The sequence below is a fragment of the Macadamia integrifolia genome, chromosome 10, assembly GCF_013358625.1.
Source record: "Macadamia integrifolia cultivar HAES 741 chromosome 10, SCU_Mint_v3, whole genome shotgun sequence".
Classification (NCBI taxonomy): Eukaryota; Viridiplantae; Streptophyta; class Magnoliopsida; order Proteales; family Proteaceae; genus Macadamia; species Macadamia integrifolia.
The window spans coordinates 3,207,858-3,223,343 of record NC_056566.1 but is presented as its reverse complement, the minus strand read 5'-3'; the positions used below and the strand labels follow the sequence as shown (position 1 = coordinate 3,223,343).

Below are 15,486 nucleotides of genomic sequence, written 5' to 3'. Positions count from 1 at the left end.
TGTCCTTTATTAAAGTCCTCTTTCTTTTGTGATATGTTTCTTTGTTCAAGTCATATTGAAATTCCTTTGGAATTCAGTGAGGACTAGATTCAAATTATCCATAGCAACTCATTTTGCGCAATTTTATTGAGGATGGTATGTTTATAAAAATCAAATCATACCCTCATTTGTGCTCACCCGTATATGCTACAACAATGATAAACCAAAAAATAAATTAAGAAGTAGCTGAATCTCCTACATGCAATTCTCAATTTCTAGCAAATTTCTTAATTGCAGTCACCTTTAGGATAGATACCTCGTCAATTGAAAGCCAATAATTACCCTAATAAATATTTTTGAAGGTGTCGTGGCTCTTTGTTGTGTCTGCATATTTCTTTTTTATATAAGATGCAGGGGAAAGATTTTAAGTGATTAGGAAAGCATGCAAAGACTAAGAGAAAATATATTATTTTACAGTTGTAGAGATTTTTTTTTTTTTTTTTTTTTTTTTTTTTTTTTTTTTTTTTTTTTTTTTTTTTTTTTTTTTTTTTTTTTTTTTTTTTTTTTTTTTAAATATAGTTTTATGCTTTGAAGGATGTTGAATGTACTTCTTTTCCTCCTCTCTGAAGGTTGCAGCTGAAAAGAAATATGAAGTTGGAAAAGGCAATCTTGCTCAAGAGGAAAAGCCTGGAAAGATTTCCTCCAAAAAAGGACGTAAAACGACATCACTGTCAAGACCTGTAAGTTTTAGAATGATCAACCTACATTATCTCTTATGTGTTTGAAAGTGAATGTGTAATGATGTTGTGTTGGATATTTGTTGAAAATGAAAGGTGATATGCATTTGCAATGACCTATTTGCACCTGCCTTGAGGCCATTGCGCCAGGTAGCAAAGTAAGTTTTCACTAATTTCAATTGAATTTTTTTTTTACACCTTCATTCTGAACTTCTATAGGACTCTGTATTAGCACGAAGTGGAGACATTATGCTTAGTTTTTGGTAAGCAATGTGATTTCTCATGATAAGTTCCCTGTTTGCTTCATAGGGTGCACATGTTTGTTCAACCAACAGTTAGTCGTGTTGTGAACAGGTAAACCACTAACTGCTGATTTTCCTCATTGGTGTAAAATTTTCAAGTATGCTGAAGAAAATTTCATTTTTTAAATTGTCATTTTCTTTTTTCAAGGTTATATGATAAGATTCAATGTTTCTTTCAAAAATGAGATCTTGATTTATCCAACACTTTTTATTGCAGACTTAAATATATTTGTAACAAGGAAGGATTCAGGGCAAGCTCAATTGCATTAACTGCACTTGCTGAGTATACTGGTACTTAGCCGTTATCCTCACATTGAAGATCAACTTTATAGACTTAAGTTTAGATTTTGATCTCATTTTCTCCCCCTCTTGAAAGCTGAAATTTTTGTCTTAAATAAGCAGAAATTGCTAAAGGGAGTTCTTAAAGTAGGAAATTTTGCACTTCAAGAAAATGATCGTATACTATACTTATTTTCCAAGGATAAATAAGTTCTTTATGCCCTGGGAGCTTTCAACAGCTATAGAGAATCAAAGTATATGTAATCTAGTTCCTGGAAAAGTGAAATTTTTTTGAGAACGGACTACCCCATCTTTATGTGTTGAAATCTACTTGAAATCTTATTCAATTCCATCAAGGGGATGTTTCAAAAGAAGAGTATGAGTATGGTAATGCCTGGATGAACCCTAAGAATTTGAACAAAGCTCACTGGATAGAACTACATATGCAAGGATTGATGCATGTTTCCATTGATGGTTGATTTCACAGCATATTTTTCTCTTTTTAACTTTGGATTCAATGATTCCTTGATTCTCTGATCTAAGTTGAACTTTAACCATTGATGGAGAACCCTTAGGGAAAAAAGGGGAAATCAGAGTAGAGAGGGGGAAAAAGGAGAAGCACTCACTTCACTAGTGCACAAACTCAGTATATTCATTCAATAATCAAAATCACTCTCCAAATCTTCAATCGATTACAACCAATATATAGGAAAATAGGAACATGAAATTAGAAACTTAACTGAAATGGAAACTAGCCTAAACTAGGAAACAACTATAAAAAGGAAACCAGAGCAAGGAAATAAATCCTACTCCTACGTTCAAGTCTGGAAAATAAAAGCATGAAATAAAATACTAAGTAAACTACTAATTTTATTTCCAACCCTTGTTGGACCAAAACCCTGGGCTGGACCGGTTCTTCTTGGCTTTTGGCTTCCAAAGCCAGTCATGCTGGTCCAACCAAGAAAGGGCAGCCGTATCTGCATCAACCATCCATTATTTTGATGGATCAACATCTAACCATTTCTGGATTGAGAACTGTTGTTCGGGAGCATATAGTCAATCTTCCATGATTCCTTAAGGATATCTGAATAGAAAGGTGTACAGCAAGGGGGTGGGAAAGCTTGTTGAGAAAATTTCAAGAATTGAATAATTGCTCAGCTTTGTTTTAGTGCCTTGAAGATTTCTCTTAGTGTTTGTACTCCCCTCATACACCACATAGAGAAAAAGAAGAGAACCTTCAAGTTGCACTTGTCCATAATTACCAGGAAGAGAAAACTGTTTACAATGCATTGAATGCAAATCTTCTAAAGATAAAAAATCAGTATACTATATTGGTATAAGGGGATGGATTTATTCCAGTCGATCTTGATCCTATCCAGTGGCATGATTGGACAACCCACTGTGGATGGATAGATATTGATCACATCACCAATGATGATGCATAGGGTTGAGGCTCCCTAAGAGACCTTTCCTGCTAGAGTTGAACCAACCAATAACTATATCTGAATCACCCTCTATCACCAAATCCATAAAAGAATCATTTTAAATCCATTCAGTAGGACCTGAGAAAACCTGTATCACTTTATATGAACTGCCTCTGGATGCACCACGATCCCTGAATACACAGGTTTCCCAGAAACATTCATCAAATTGAATTGACAATGCTAAAGATGGAGCACATTATGACTAGATGTGAAATTGGAGGGAAGAAGAATTGAACACCTCTGTCCAAATGATATCATCATCATCAGCAGCAGCAGCAGAGGGAGCATTATTTCTTTTCTTTTACAATTAATAGCAAAATTTTAACTACTTGACTCTTGTGTGAGGACTTGCAATCACAAAATTTACCTTAAAACCATTTCTTTCTTTTTCTTCATTACATTTCTCTTTCAACATTTTCAGCTTCATTTCATCTCTAACCCTGATGAAGAAGAAGAAAAAAATTTAGTGAAATAGTGTTAAGAAATTTCTTGCTGTTCATGGCAATTCATGAACATTCTTAAGCATTTTATCCCCTACTATGGACCATTGGATAAGTTTTCTGGGTTTTAGGAGATTTATTGATGATCTTCCTGATGTGGGAAATGGCATTATCTTCAATTATAAAAAACGACAACAATTATGTAATTTATCTTTCAGTTTTGTTACAATTTGTTTCTCAATCTGGATCTTTATCTTTATCTATTTATTTCATTGCTCGTGTGTTTTGATATTTCCTTTTATTCAGATTCAGATTTCTTCTTTCTTCTCCAGATTGTGACATACGTTCATGCCTGAACACACTTCAATTTCTCAACAAGAAAAAAGAAACTCTCAATGTGGTATGCTATTGATGTGCCATTTCTCTCCTAAAATAACTGTGACCCTATACAAGTTCATTTACTTATTCTGGAGTGCAGTTGGAGCTTGGTTCTCAAGTGGTTGGTCGAAAGGACATGACAAGAAGTGTTTTTGATGTTTGGAGAGGGGTATTGTATAGCAAGTTATGCTTATCACTGTGTTTACTAATACACTATTTGATGTCTAATTTGCTTAAAAAAACATGAGGACATCTATCATCTATGTGCCCTTAGGTTTTTCAAAAAAAGAATGTGAAACATGGAAGAAAATCTGTAAACGGGTGCATCAGTACTGCCAGTGATTTCGACTCTTTGCACTCTCTCATATCCAACTGGTTGGTTCAAAATTCCCACAATTGTTCTTGTTTCCCTTACATATTTTCCAGCAGTAGCTGTTGTCCTTACAATTTAATAGTATTGTGCAGTGGCGATTATGAATTGACTATGGGTGGGATTCATGAAAACATTTTGCAGCTTCGATATCATGATCCAAGGATGCAAAAGACTGTGAGCCTTAAACCACATTCCTGTTCCACTTGTCTATGATTTTCGTAAAACATCTCCAATGGTAGATTTAGGTCTAGAAAATATCTGACTTTTCAATCATTTGATTTGAAGGTCAAATGCTTGGATGTTCTTGGCGTTTCTGATTCCTTGCACAAGTACATCATGCGGACTCAGCAGATGCCACTTTATGGTAAACATAGCTTGCTTATCCTTCAATATTTGCATCCTCCTGAGGATATTTGAACTGGGTAATCTGTTGATTCCTGTGCTTCCTTTTCAGTTTATCAACCTATTGTTGCAATAGCTATTCATAATCTAATAGCCCAGGTTGAGAAACCAATTATTGAGTGGCCAAAATCTTTTCAAAGGTAATGCTCTTTTTATCTGAAGATTAGAACTGTTGCAATGTAGCACCATGACAATCCACTAATTCTCACTTTCAGATACCGAACAATGTTCATGGAAAAGAAGGATATTTTAAGGTCTTGGAACAACAAAATCTCACCATCTATTTCAAGACATCTATCAGTGGAGTGTTTTGTAGAAGATGTTGTTTCTTCATTGTTACATATTCTATCACCTCCAACCCTGAGGCCGGTAACTAACTCACTCAAACTTCATTTATGTTGTTGTGCTTCTTTTGGTTCTTCCGTCTTTTCCATTTGAGTGCTAGGATATTTTACTTATTACCTGCATATATGTTGGAGTTTTAGAAGCATAATGAAAACATTAGGTAGCAGGAGCATGTATTCCTTTTTTCATAATTTTTTCACTTCATATTTTGTCCATAGTTGGGAGTATTTTAAAGTTGCATAAGCAAGTCATTTAAGAATCTGTTGAAAACTCTGATAACTGTATTACTTTCCAAAAAGTGATTTTTAAGGTTAACTGTAATTTTTTTTGCAATTTTGGATGGCTGACTTAGTTCAAGAGGAGATTCATGTCAATACAGCTTGCTATGAGTTTTGAGTATGTTCGAATTGTCCAGAATTGACACCGCACATGACAAACCCATTAAATCCTTTGCCTTGCTGATCTCTTTTCCCTGTCATGTTCTTGTGATGTACATAGACCAGCATTGATTCATTCAAACTGGACCCAAGAGATAAGAAATTGTGATTTTTTTTTTTATTTTTTGGGTTTCTGAAACATATAGAAGAGAAGCCTGTATTAAGAGGTCAAACTACTGACTCTACAGGTGACTAAAGCCCACAGAAATAAGCCTACTACGTAAACCGCTTCTTAGTCGTTGACAGCAAGGACCAAAAGAAGATTAGGTCTTTAATTTGAGGAGTCACTCTTGGACATAAGCAAAGTTGTCATTCGATTTTCCCCCCTTTCAGGATGCTCCATCAATGCTGAAATAGAGATCTTCCAAAAAATGCTGAATGCCCCCCAAAAAAATCTGAACATTGATTCACAATTGTAAATAGGATTGATCAGCCCCCTTAGTAAATCAAAGAAATACCTACGAAGAAGACAACGAACTACCACTCCTATCTGGCAAAAGCGTGTTAGTAAATCAAAAGAACACCTAAGAAGAAGACAACAAACTCCTACCACACCTATCTGGCAAAAGCATGCTGCATAAGGATGCATCTGCTGGTTCCCATTTTATCTGCAGAGAAATCACATTTTGTCAAGGATCATACTCCTGTTCATGAGATTGCCCACAATAAGAATTTAATCGGGGAAACCTGTGTAGCGATAAGGCTATATTGCTAGACTGGAGGCTCCAAAATCCATTTCATAGGGAAAAAGTTGAAGGATGTGAATCATAGGAGTGCCAATTGAACTGACCTTCACCTATCCTTCAGCCTCAAATCTCCAAGTCTGATGGTCATGAACCCCCTATAACTGTTGAGTTATGTTCTTTTTCCTTTTTTGGTTTAATTTGGTGAATAGGCTAACTATAGAATCTCTTTCCTTTGACTTGTGGATGGTTGTTATTTTTCTTTCAGGTGGCATTGCACATGCTTTCAGACAGAGAGAAGGATGATGTGGCTCAGCTGGTTGATACAATGGTCTCATACTCTATAACATATAAGAATATGAAAACTGAGACTCTGCCCAGTACTCCAAGACATGAAGGAGCTTTAGACACCTTGGCACTTTCTTTTGAGCCCCCTACCAGAGACTTTATAAACTTTAAGGCACGAATTATTGAATTTGCTTTTTTATGCATGAAATATAGCTAATATTGTTTATTCTTTTGACTGGATCTCTTTCCACTGTTTTTAAACAGGGTTATATATCTGGACACTCTGGACTCTCTTTAGCTATGAAGCAAATCTTGGTGCATGAGGTGAGTGATGTAATTTGTTTAGGCAGGGTAGCTTTATTCTAGAGGTCTTTAACTCATCCTTGGATACACACAGATGGCAGTCATTGGTAGATTGATAGAATGAAGCCAAAATAACCTAGGCTGCTATCAATCCAACTGACCTAGGGCTTATAATGGTCTGACGTGTTAGGTCAGTTCGAGCATGTTTAGATCTGTCTTGGGTCCAAGATTGATAATCTATATCTGATACAAGATCTAGATGGATCCTAAATATGGATTGTATGACTCAATACTGGATATTAAAGCCTGTTTAGCTCTTTTTTATATATAGTAGATGCATAGAGACAATCCTTTTTAAGATCCCAAATTTGATCTTGATCTGACGGACTGACTTACAGAAATTGGATCCAACTGAAATTTAAGACAGATTTGCTTTTCAAAATCTTTAAATATAGTGGATCTATGGATGCATAAGGCCCTCTAAATAAGTTGCTGCATTAATGATGGGTTTCTAGAAGCCTAATGGTTTTGGATCAGAAACTCAGTAATAAACCAGAACCACAGTGAAGAATTAATGCCTGGAATCAAAGAAAATTCAATAAAACAAGATCAGGATATCAGGGTTAGAATGTAAGGATGGGTAGAGAACAAGAGGATGGAAGGTTCACGAAGAAGAGGAAGAGGAAGAAGAAGAAGAAGAGAAAGAAGGAGAAGAGAGAAGAGAATAGTGGAATGTTTTGTGCAGAGAAAAGATTCTCTACCACATATATATTACTTTAGTAACAAGATGTAAAGAATTACATAGGGAGGTAAAAGGGAAAAATAGAAAATAATATAAGAGACAAGAATATGATAAACTTGTTCCAAAAGTACCCTTATTACATAAACTCTAACACCTCCTCAAGCTGGAGAATAAATATCATACATTCCCAGCTTGCATAGAAGGATACTAAACTGGTGACAAATGAGCCCATTGGTGAAGATGCTTGCCAACTAATGCTTTGTCTTCACAAAGCAGTATGAAGATGTTTGTCAACTAATCATTTGTCTTCACAAAAGGAGTGCAAATGTAACCAGAGCCTATCTTCTCCTTTATGAAATGCCGGTCCACTTTAATGTGCTTTGTCCCGTCATGTTGCATCGGATTGTGAGTAATGCTTATGGCTGCCTTGTTATCATAGTAGAGCCGCATAGGCCCTTCAATGCCAAATCCCAACTCTTGAACTAGCTGTCTCAACTATGTAAGTTCAAACTCCATGAGGCATTGCCCTAAATTCTGCCTCTGCACTTGACCTAACCTCAATAGGCTGTTTTTTGCTCTTCCATGTGACCAAGTTGCCACCCACAAGGCAATAGCATGATGTAGACTGTCTGTAAGAGATAGATCCAGCCCAATCAGCATTTTTTTATAGCCTTCTATCTTCAAGTAATTGTTCCTGGCATACAATAGTCATTTCCCTAGAGAGGACTTCAAGTATCTGAGGATGCAGTATACATCATCTAAGTGCCTGCTTTTGGGAGCTTGCATGAACTGGCTCACCACTCCTACTGAATAAGTAATATCTGGTCAGAGACCGATAGGTCAACTTCCCCACTATCCTCTAGTATTTCCCTACATCAACAAGGGAGGGACCACAGATCTCTCCTAACTGGTGATTCCACTCAATAGGGGAACTTACAGGTACAACCCAACATCCATGTTTCTTACAATAGGTCAACACAAATTTCCTTTGGCATATATTGATTCCCTTCTTAGACCTTGACACTTCAATTCCCAAGAAATACTTCAAGTGTCCTAGAACTATAATCTCAAATTGTTTGGCTAAGTAGGCTTTCAACCTAGCTATTTCATCTTTGTCATCTCTAGCCACCACAATATCATCAACATAAACAATAAACGCTTTGATGGTACCATTACCATGCCGAGTAAATAATGTGTGATCAACTTGACTCTGGGAATATCCATTCTTTAGAATGGCTTGCCTGAACCTCTCAAAACAAGCCTTTGGTGACCGGTTGAGACTATATAATGCTTTCTTGATGAGACACACCTTGCCATCAGCTACTGAAAACTTGAAGCTAGGAGGGGGCTGCATATACACTTTCTCCTCTAAGTAACCATTGGAGGAAGACATTCTTCACATCCAACTGATATAAGGGCCAATCTCTGTTTGCCACTACAGATAAAAAAGATTCAGATTCCAAGATACAGAAGAAATCCACTTGGAGAGAACTCTCAAGAAGTGATATCAGCGAAGGTGGACTGGTCTTAGAACGATAACATGATGTGATCAGATCAGAAAAACAGAACTTAGGTGCAATACTTGATGATTTAATGGAGGACAGAAACCCAAAATAGTGTTTAGATGATAGTATTAGCAAATTTAAGAACTTAGGATTCCGAATAATCTTATGAACAAATATAATGAACGGATTTTGAAATCAATCAAACCATGCAGTGACTCAGAATAGCATCTGATTGCAAGATATATTATCATATTTGAAATCAGGGACACATTCATTGAGAAATCTCAGATTCAAATAACAGTGTATGTGCAGGAATTTAGAGTTAACCTGGTTGGAGGGAACAATGAGGAAGATATGTCTAAGCATCCCACCTAGCCACAACTGGGATCCCACCAGCCATTATTGGCATCCCACCAATAGATTGCCTCATCTCATAGAATAAAAGAAGGCAAAGAGTTGAAATAAAAGAATGTGAGAATGATTCGGCTTGTCTAATACGAAAGAGGCCACTTTTATTTATAACAAGAGATTAGGGTTACAAGTAGCATAAGGATGAGTCACAGGTCTAGATACATCGAATCTGGTTACTTTAATACTCCCCCTCAGGTTGGTGCATATATGTCACGCATGCTCAACTTGCAAGGTAAAGGTTGAAAAACGTTACACGATAAACCTTTTGTGAACACCTCCAGCTAGCTGATTCTCTGAGGTGACAAAGAACACCTCCAGCTAGCTGATTCTCTGAGGTGACAAACAGAATACAAATGGAACCTTGTTCCAGTTTTTCCTGATGAAATGCTAGTCTATCTCAATATTCTTGTCCGGTCATGGTTTGAGCGATGTTGATAGCAATCTTATTTTCACAGTAGAGCCGCATAGGACCAGAAGTAACAATCCCAAGATCACTGAGTAGAGCCCTGAGCCAGAATAATGCAGAAATCCCCTAAACCATAGCATGGTATTCAACCTCAACACTGGACCTCAAGACAACATTATTGTTTCTCGCCCCTGCAGAGCGACGATCATCAACAAAACCTGCCCAATTAGCATCAGTAAAGACTTTGAGTCTAGTATTGTTGTTGTTCGAGAGCAAGGGCCCTTTCTTGGAGCAGATTCAAATATCTCACAATACGATACAACGGAGCATGGAAGAATTGACTCAATCCCTACAGCATATGTATTGTCCAGATGGGTGTGAGAAAGATAAATCAACTTGCCAACAAGTCACTGATACCTTTCTTGATCAACTGGATCTCCACCATCATTGCCAAGATGATGATTAACCTCAATAAGGTTATCTGTAGGTTTGCACCCAAGCATGTCTGCTTCACTAAGAAGATCCAAGACAAATTTCCTTTGTGAGATGAAAATGCCTTTGTCAGATCGAGCAACTTAATACCAAGGAAACATTAAAGAGGGCCCAGATCCTTAATCTCAAACTCCATAGCAAGTTGAGCCTTGATCTTGGAAATTTCATTATCATCTCTCTTTGTGATCACTGTATCGTCCACATAAACATAAAAGCAATAATTATCACCATCACGCCCGACAAATAAAGTGTTATCGGCTTGACTTTGCTTATAACAAAAAATGTAGCATAGCCTTACGGAGCCAACCAAACCAGACCTGGGGAGACTGCTTTAGACCAGAGAGTGATTTTTGTAATGGGTATACTTTCCCAACAGTGGATGGAGACTCAAAACCTGGTGAGATGCCCATATAGACCTCTTCTTCCAAATCACCATTCAGAAAGGCATTTTTGATATCTAATTGTTGGAGATTCTACCCAAGGTTGACAACATAGGATAGTAAAGCCTAAGCAGAGTTCATCTTAGCCACTGGAGCAAAGGTCTCTTGGTAGTCAATGCCATAGGTCTGAGTGAAGTCCTTGGGAACCAATCTGGCCCTGTACCTCTCAATGGTGCCATCTGTTTGGTCTTTACAGTAAAGACCCATTTACACCTGAACAATTTCTTTCCCTTTGGAGAAGGAACAAGCTTCTAATATCATTCTTCTGAAGAGTCTGCATCTCCTCCACCATATCACCTTTCCACTTACGATCAACCATAGCATCTTTCCAACCCTGCGGAATAGAAAAAGAGGACAAAGTGGAAACAAAGGCACTGTAGGATAGAGATAGGGATCAATAGGAAACAAAGTTAGAAATAGGATATTTAGTGCATGTCCTAACTCCTTTTCCTAACAACTATGGAAATATCAATATCAGAAGAACCAATAGCAGTAATGGGGGGGATCATATTACCTGACTGAGTCATAGGATGTGGATCTAGGAGCATTGATCTGTGGGGAGTCGCATGCAAGTTGTTTCTCCCTGTAAGAATATGTAGGTAAGCCCCCTTTACTACTTACCTTGAGAGGTGGCTCCCCCTCAAGAGATTGAGGTGGAGGTTGCTCTCTTCAAGATAAACATGCTCCCCCTCAAGATGAGTAGTGTCAATGATAAATGGACTTGAAGGAAGCTCAGACATTGCATTCTCCCCCTCGAGAGGTGACTGGAAATAAGGCTCAGATTCATGGAAAGTGACATCCATGGTACAAAGAGCCGCCAAGAGGGGGTGATAGCATTTGGAGCCCTTCTGGGTAGTGGCATAGCCAAGGAAAATGCAACAGAAGGCACGACGATCAAGTTTAAAATGCCTAGGGGGTAGAGTTGTGAGCATAACAGACACAACCAAAGACCCGAGGGGCAAGATGGGAGGCAAGGGAGGGTCTGGGAGATGCCTAACAAGGGTTTTAAAGTCCAAAACACTTGAGGGAACCCCATTGATAAGATAAGCAGTAGTAAGGATTGCATCCCCTTAATAACCCTCAGAACATTCATGGTAAGCATGAGGAAGCGGGTGACATCGAGAAGATGACAATTTTTCCACTAAGGAATACCATTATGTTTTGGAGTGCAAACACAGGAAGTCTGAAACACAATGCCCTAACTATCAAGGTACTGGCGGAAGTTAGCATCAATATATTTAGTTCCATTGTCACTCCATAGGATCCAAACCTTGGCATCAAATTAGGTCCAGACTATGGTGAGGAGCAATTGGAAGCACTAAAAAGCCTTAGATTTATGACAAAAAAGACACAGGTTAAACGGGTGCAACCTGAGATGGACCCCACACATTAAAATGAATAACAGAAAAAGGATGCTCACTTTTATTAAAAGAAATAGAATAAGAAGTTCTAGTGTGTTTAGCAAGTTCACAAGTTTTGCAATGAAAAGTCTCATGACTACAATGCTTTATTAACTGAGGAAATAATAAATGCAAAGGACGAAAGGAAAGATGACCGAGGCACTGATGCCATCGGTGTACACTTATTAAAGGACACTATCAGCTAGAAGAGTGTGAGCAGAAAGAGGGTGTGCACAGCAATTGGGGGCTGATTCCAGATAGTACAGCACGTCCCATACCCTACCATAGCCAATCGTTGCGGCCGTAACCAGATCCTGAAAAAGACAATGGGTGGAATTAAATGAGACGACAATTGAGTTCAACGGTAAGACGATAATTGAAAGCAGGTTAGCACAAAGTTTGGGGAAATGAAGAACAAAAGATAAAGAAATAGTAGGGGAGTATTGGACAAAACCTTTACCAGAAATAGAGGTCAAGGAGCCATTTGCAACCTGGATATTTTCCTTATCAAAGCTAGGGAGGTAGGAACAGAACAAATCTGATGACTAGTCATATACTCGAGGTATATTGTATCTGTATTTTAAATGGTGAATATATAGCATATATGCATGCAACGATTGATGTTCTGTTACGTTATTGTGCTTGTAAATTTGTATATTATGGATGAATGCATACTTGATAACATAGTGATAATGGCTAGTATCCATGTTTGAGTATATATAACCAAAAGGATTGTTTGTCATAGCATAGGTAGTTGTATTATATTTGGTTGTTATCTTAAAATTCATATTTATTCTTATGTGAGCATCATGCAGATTATTATTTTAATGCATCCTTTTTTCTGTCTATTTTTTGTGTATATTAAATTATTCAATTGTGTAACATGATACTGATTACTGATTCCTCATATTAATAGTTTCAACGAACCCATCCTCCCTATGGGTGGTTTTGCTGCTGCATGCCAACATGTGTTCCTCACAAATAAATAGTATATTTATCCATCTCAAGCTTTTATATTTCATGAAACATTGAATTATTTTCCAGGTGGAAAAGCAAAAGATTCTGCGAGAAAGCATTGGTGGACCTAGATACTCAAATGAAGAAGGCAATAAGGAAGACAAAGCTTTGCTCAGGGGAGAAAGTGATGAAGCATTCTCTACTAAGACTTATGGAATGGCTTCATTAAAGAGCATAGAAAATGGAAAGGACAAGTCGAAATACATGCTATCAAAAGCCAATAGCTTCGCAAATTCATCAACGTCAGGCCTCAACAGAAATGCTACAACAAGCACAAAGGGGACAGCCTCCAAAAATTCATCAACATTAGACCTCAACAGGAATGCCACAATAAGCACAAAGGGGACAGCCTCCACTGCTTCAAAGATTCGTACTACTAGTTCCTCTAGTTTCTTTGACAGGTGATGATCTAGCTCTACTCATTATTTTTTTTCTCTCACTTCTTTAAAACATGGAGATCGGTGAAGATGAAGATTGGAGGAAAAGAGAAGGAAGAAAGAAGAAGGGAGAACCCCACCAAGGTTTACGTGGTTTGGCTATGGGAGCCTACACCCATGCTAGAGGAGAGACTGTTTTCTGATTGTTTCACATAATTAGAGTCCTACTTTAAAGAAAACCCTAACTAGGAGATGGATACGTGTTGGTGTTTGTTGATATACATTGTTGTGGCCCTCACTAGACCGTTTGAGCTTTTGGGATAAACATTGTAACAATACTCCTAGTCCCTCTCAGGTCCCACACCAAAGTGGGTGTGGACCCAACCCAATATATCGAACACTCCCCCTCAACTGTGAGCTTCACATTTGGATCTATTGAGTATCCAAAGGCTTGGACCCTAACATTCCAGTCTATGTCAGCAAATCTAGAACATATTCCTCTTAGAGAGGGAAACACCTTTTCTTGATTGAGCGACCTCAATACCCAAGAAATACTTCAACCGTCCTAGATCCTTGGTCTGAAACTTCTGCTGTAGATGTGTTTTTAGACTTTGGATCCTTTCAATATTATCTCCAATAATGACAATATCATCAATATAAACAACCATAAATATCCTTCTTGTACCAGATTTTCGATAGAACATTGAATGATCACTGTCACACCTGGACAACCCAAACTCATGAACCACATCAGTGAACTTGCCAAACCATACCGGAGGAGATTGCTTCAAACCATATAAAGATTTCTTTAGTTTGCACACCATTCCAGACTAAAGCAAGACCATTCTAGATGAGGTTCCTTGATGTATGCTCTTCGCGGATGACATTGTTTTAGTGGATGAGACTAAAACAGGGATTGACGCTTAGTCGGAGCTATGGAGATCTACCTTGGAAACAAGAGGCTTTAAGATTAGTAGATCGAAGGTGGAGTATATGATGTGTAACTTTAGCCACTCAATAATGGACAATGAAATGGTGAAATTTGGGGAGAGAAAGATTCCTCAAATGACTATTTTAGATATCTGGGGTCAATTATGAATAAAAAATGTGACATAAAGGATGATGTTTCATAGAGAATTAAAGTGGGATGGATGAAGCGGAGAGGTGCGTCCGGACTGTTGTGTGACATACGGATCCCTTTAAAGCTTAAGGGGAAATTCTATAGGACTATTGTGTGACCAACTATGATGTATGGGAAGAGTGCTAGGTAGTTAAGAAGTGTCATATAAAGGAGCTATGTGTAGCTAAGATGAGGATGTTAAATGGATGTGCGGCAAAACTAGGAAGAATAAAGTAAGGAATGACCATATTAAAGGTAATTTGGGAGTTGCACTGATCAACGACAAGCTTCGCGAATGTCGTCTGAGGTTGTATGACCATGTTCAAAGGATGCCTGAGTGCGCCCCATTAAGGAGTGATCTTATTCAGATTGAGGGAACTAAAAGAGCTAGGGGCAAGCCTAAAATGACCATAGACGAAGTGGTGAAGAATGACATGCATATTCTCGGTTTTGTCCGAGTATGACCTTTGATAGAGCCTATTGGAGGGTTAGTATCCATGCAGCCGACTCCATGTAGCTAAGGTTCTCGACTTGTTGGCTTGTTCCTCTTTCCTCTTACTCTCATCTTTTTACTGTCACCCTTCTTCTCTCTTCTCTCATCTTGACATTGTTATTTGGATTTTTTTTCCTATTATGTTTTGATTGGATCCATGTTAATGACCCCATTAAGTTGGGATTAAGGTTGAGATTGTTGTTGTTGTTGTTGCACACTATACCGGATTCTGTCTGAGCAACAAATGCCGGTGGTTGCTCCATATAAACCTGTTCATGTAAATCTCCATGAAGAAAAGCATTCTTCACATTGAGTTGATATAACAACCAATGAGAAGAAGTAGCAAGAGATATCAGAATACGAATATAAGCTAACTTGGCCACAAGAGAAAAAGTGTCCAGGTAATTAACTCTATACACCTATGCATAGCCCTTAGCCACTAACCAAGCCTTCAAGCAAGCAAGAGAACCATCTGGGCTTACTTTAATGGTATAAACACATCGACAACTAATAGCGGACTTACCCTGAGGTAACTGTACAAGATTCTAAGTATGATTTGCATCCAAAGCCAGTAACTCCTCTTTCATAATTGTCCTCCAGTCAGGACTAGATAATGCCTCTGCAACAGACTTAGGAACAGGATGACAAGACAA

General features: G+C 37.9%; 1 protein-coding gene across 1 annotated transcript in view; it reads left to right on the top strand.

The window, feature by feature from the left end:
- Positions 1 to 15,486, top strand: part of LOC122091897 (chromosome transmission fidelity protein 18 homolog) — a 29,989-nt gene that overhangs the window by 9,487 nt on the left and 5,016 nt on the right. Inside the window, exons 8-21 of the mRNA XM_042662137.1 lie at positions 609 to 719; positions 813 to 874; positions 1,026 to 1,070; positions 1,236 to 1,309; positions 3,554 to 3,621; positions 3,700 to 3,768; positions 3,874 to 3,974; positions 4,065 to 4,146; positions 4,258 to 4,336; positions 4,427 to 4,514; positions 4,590 to 4,743; positions 6,108 to 6,299; positions 6,392 to 6,451; positions 12,871 to 13,244. Coding sequence (XP_042518071.1) covers positions 609 to 719; positions 813 to 874; positions 1,026 to 1,070; positions 1,236 to 1,309; positions 3,554 to 3,621; positions 3,700 to 3,768; positions 3,874 to 3,974; positions 4,065 to 4,146; positions 4,258 to 4,336; positions 4,427 to 4,514; positions 4,590 to 4,743; positions 6,108 to 6,299; positions 6,392 to 6,451; positions 12,871 to 13,244 — 1,559 coding nt within the window. The remainder of the gene's footprint in view (positions 1 to 608; positions 720 to 812; positions 875 to 1,025; positions 1,071 to 1,235; positions 1,310 to 3,553; positions 3,622 to 3,699; positions 3,769 to 3,873; positions 3,975 to 4,064; positions 4,147 to 4,257; positions 4,337 to 4,426; positions 4,515 to 4,589; positions 4,744 to 6,107; positions 6,300 to 6,391; positions 6,452 to 12,870; positions 13,245 to 15,486) is intronic.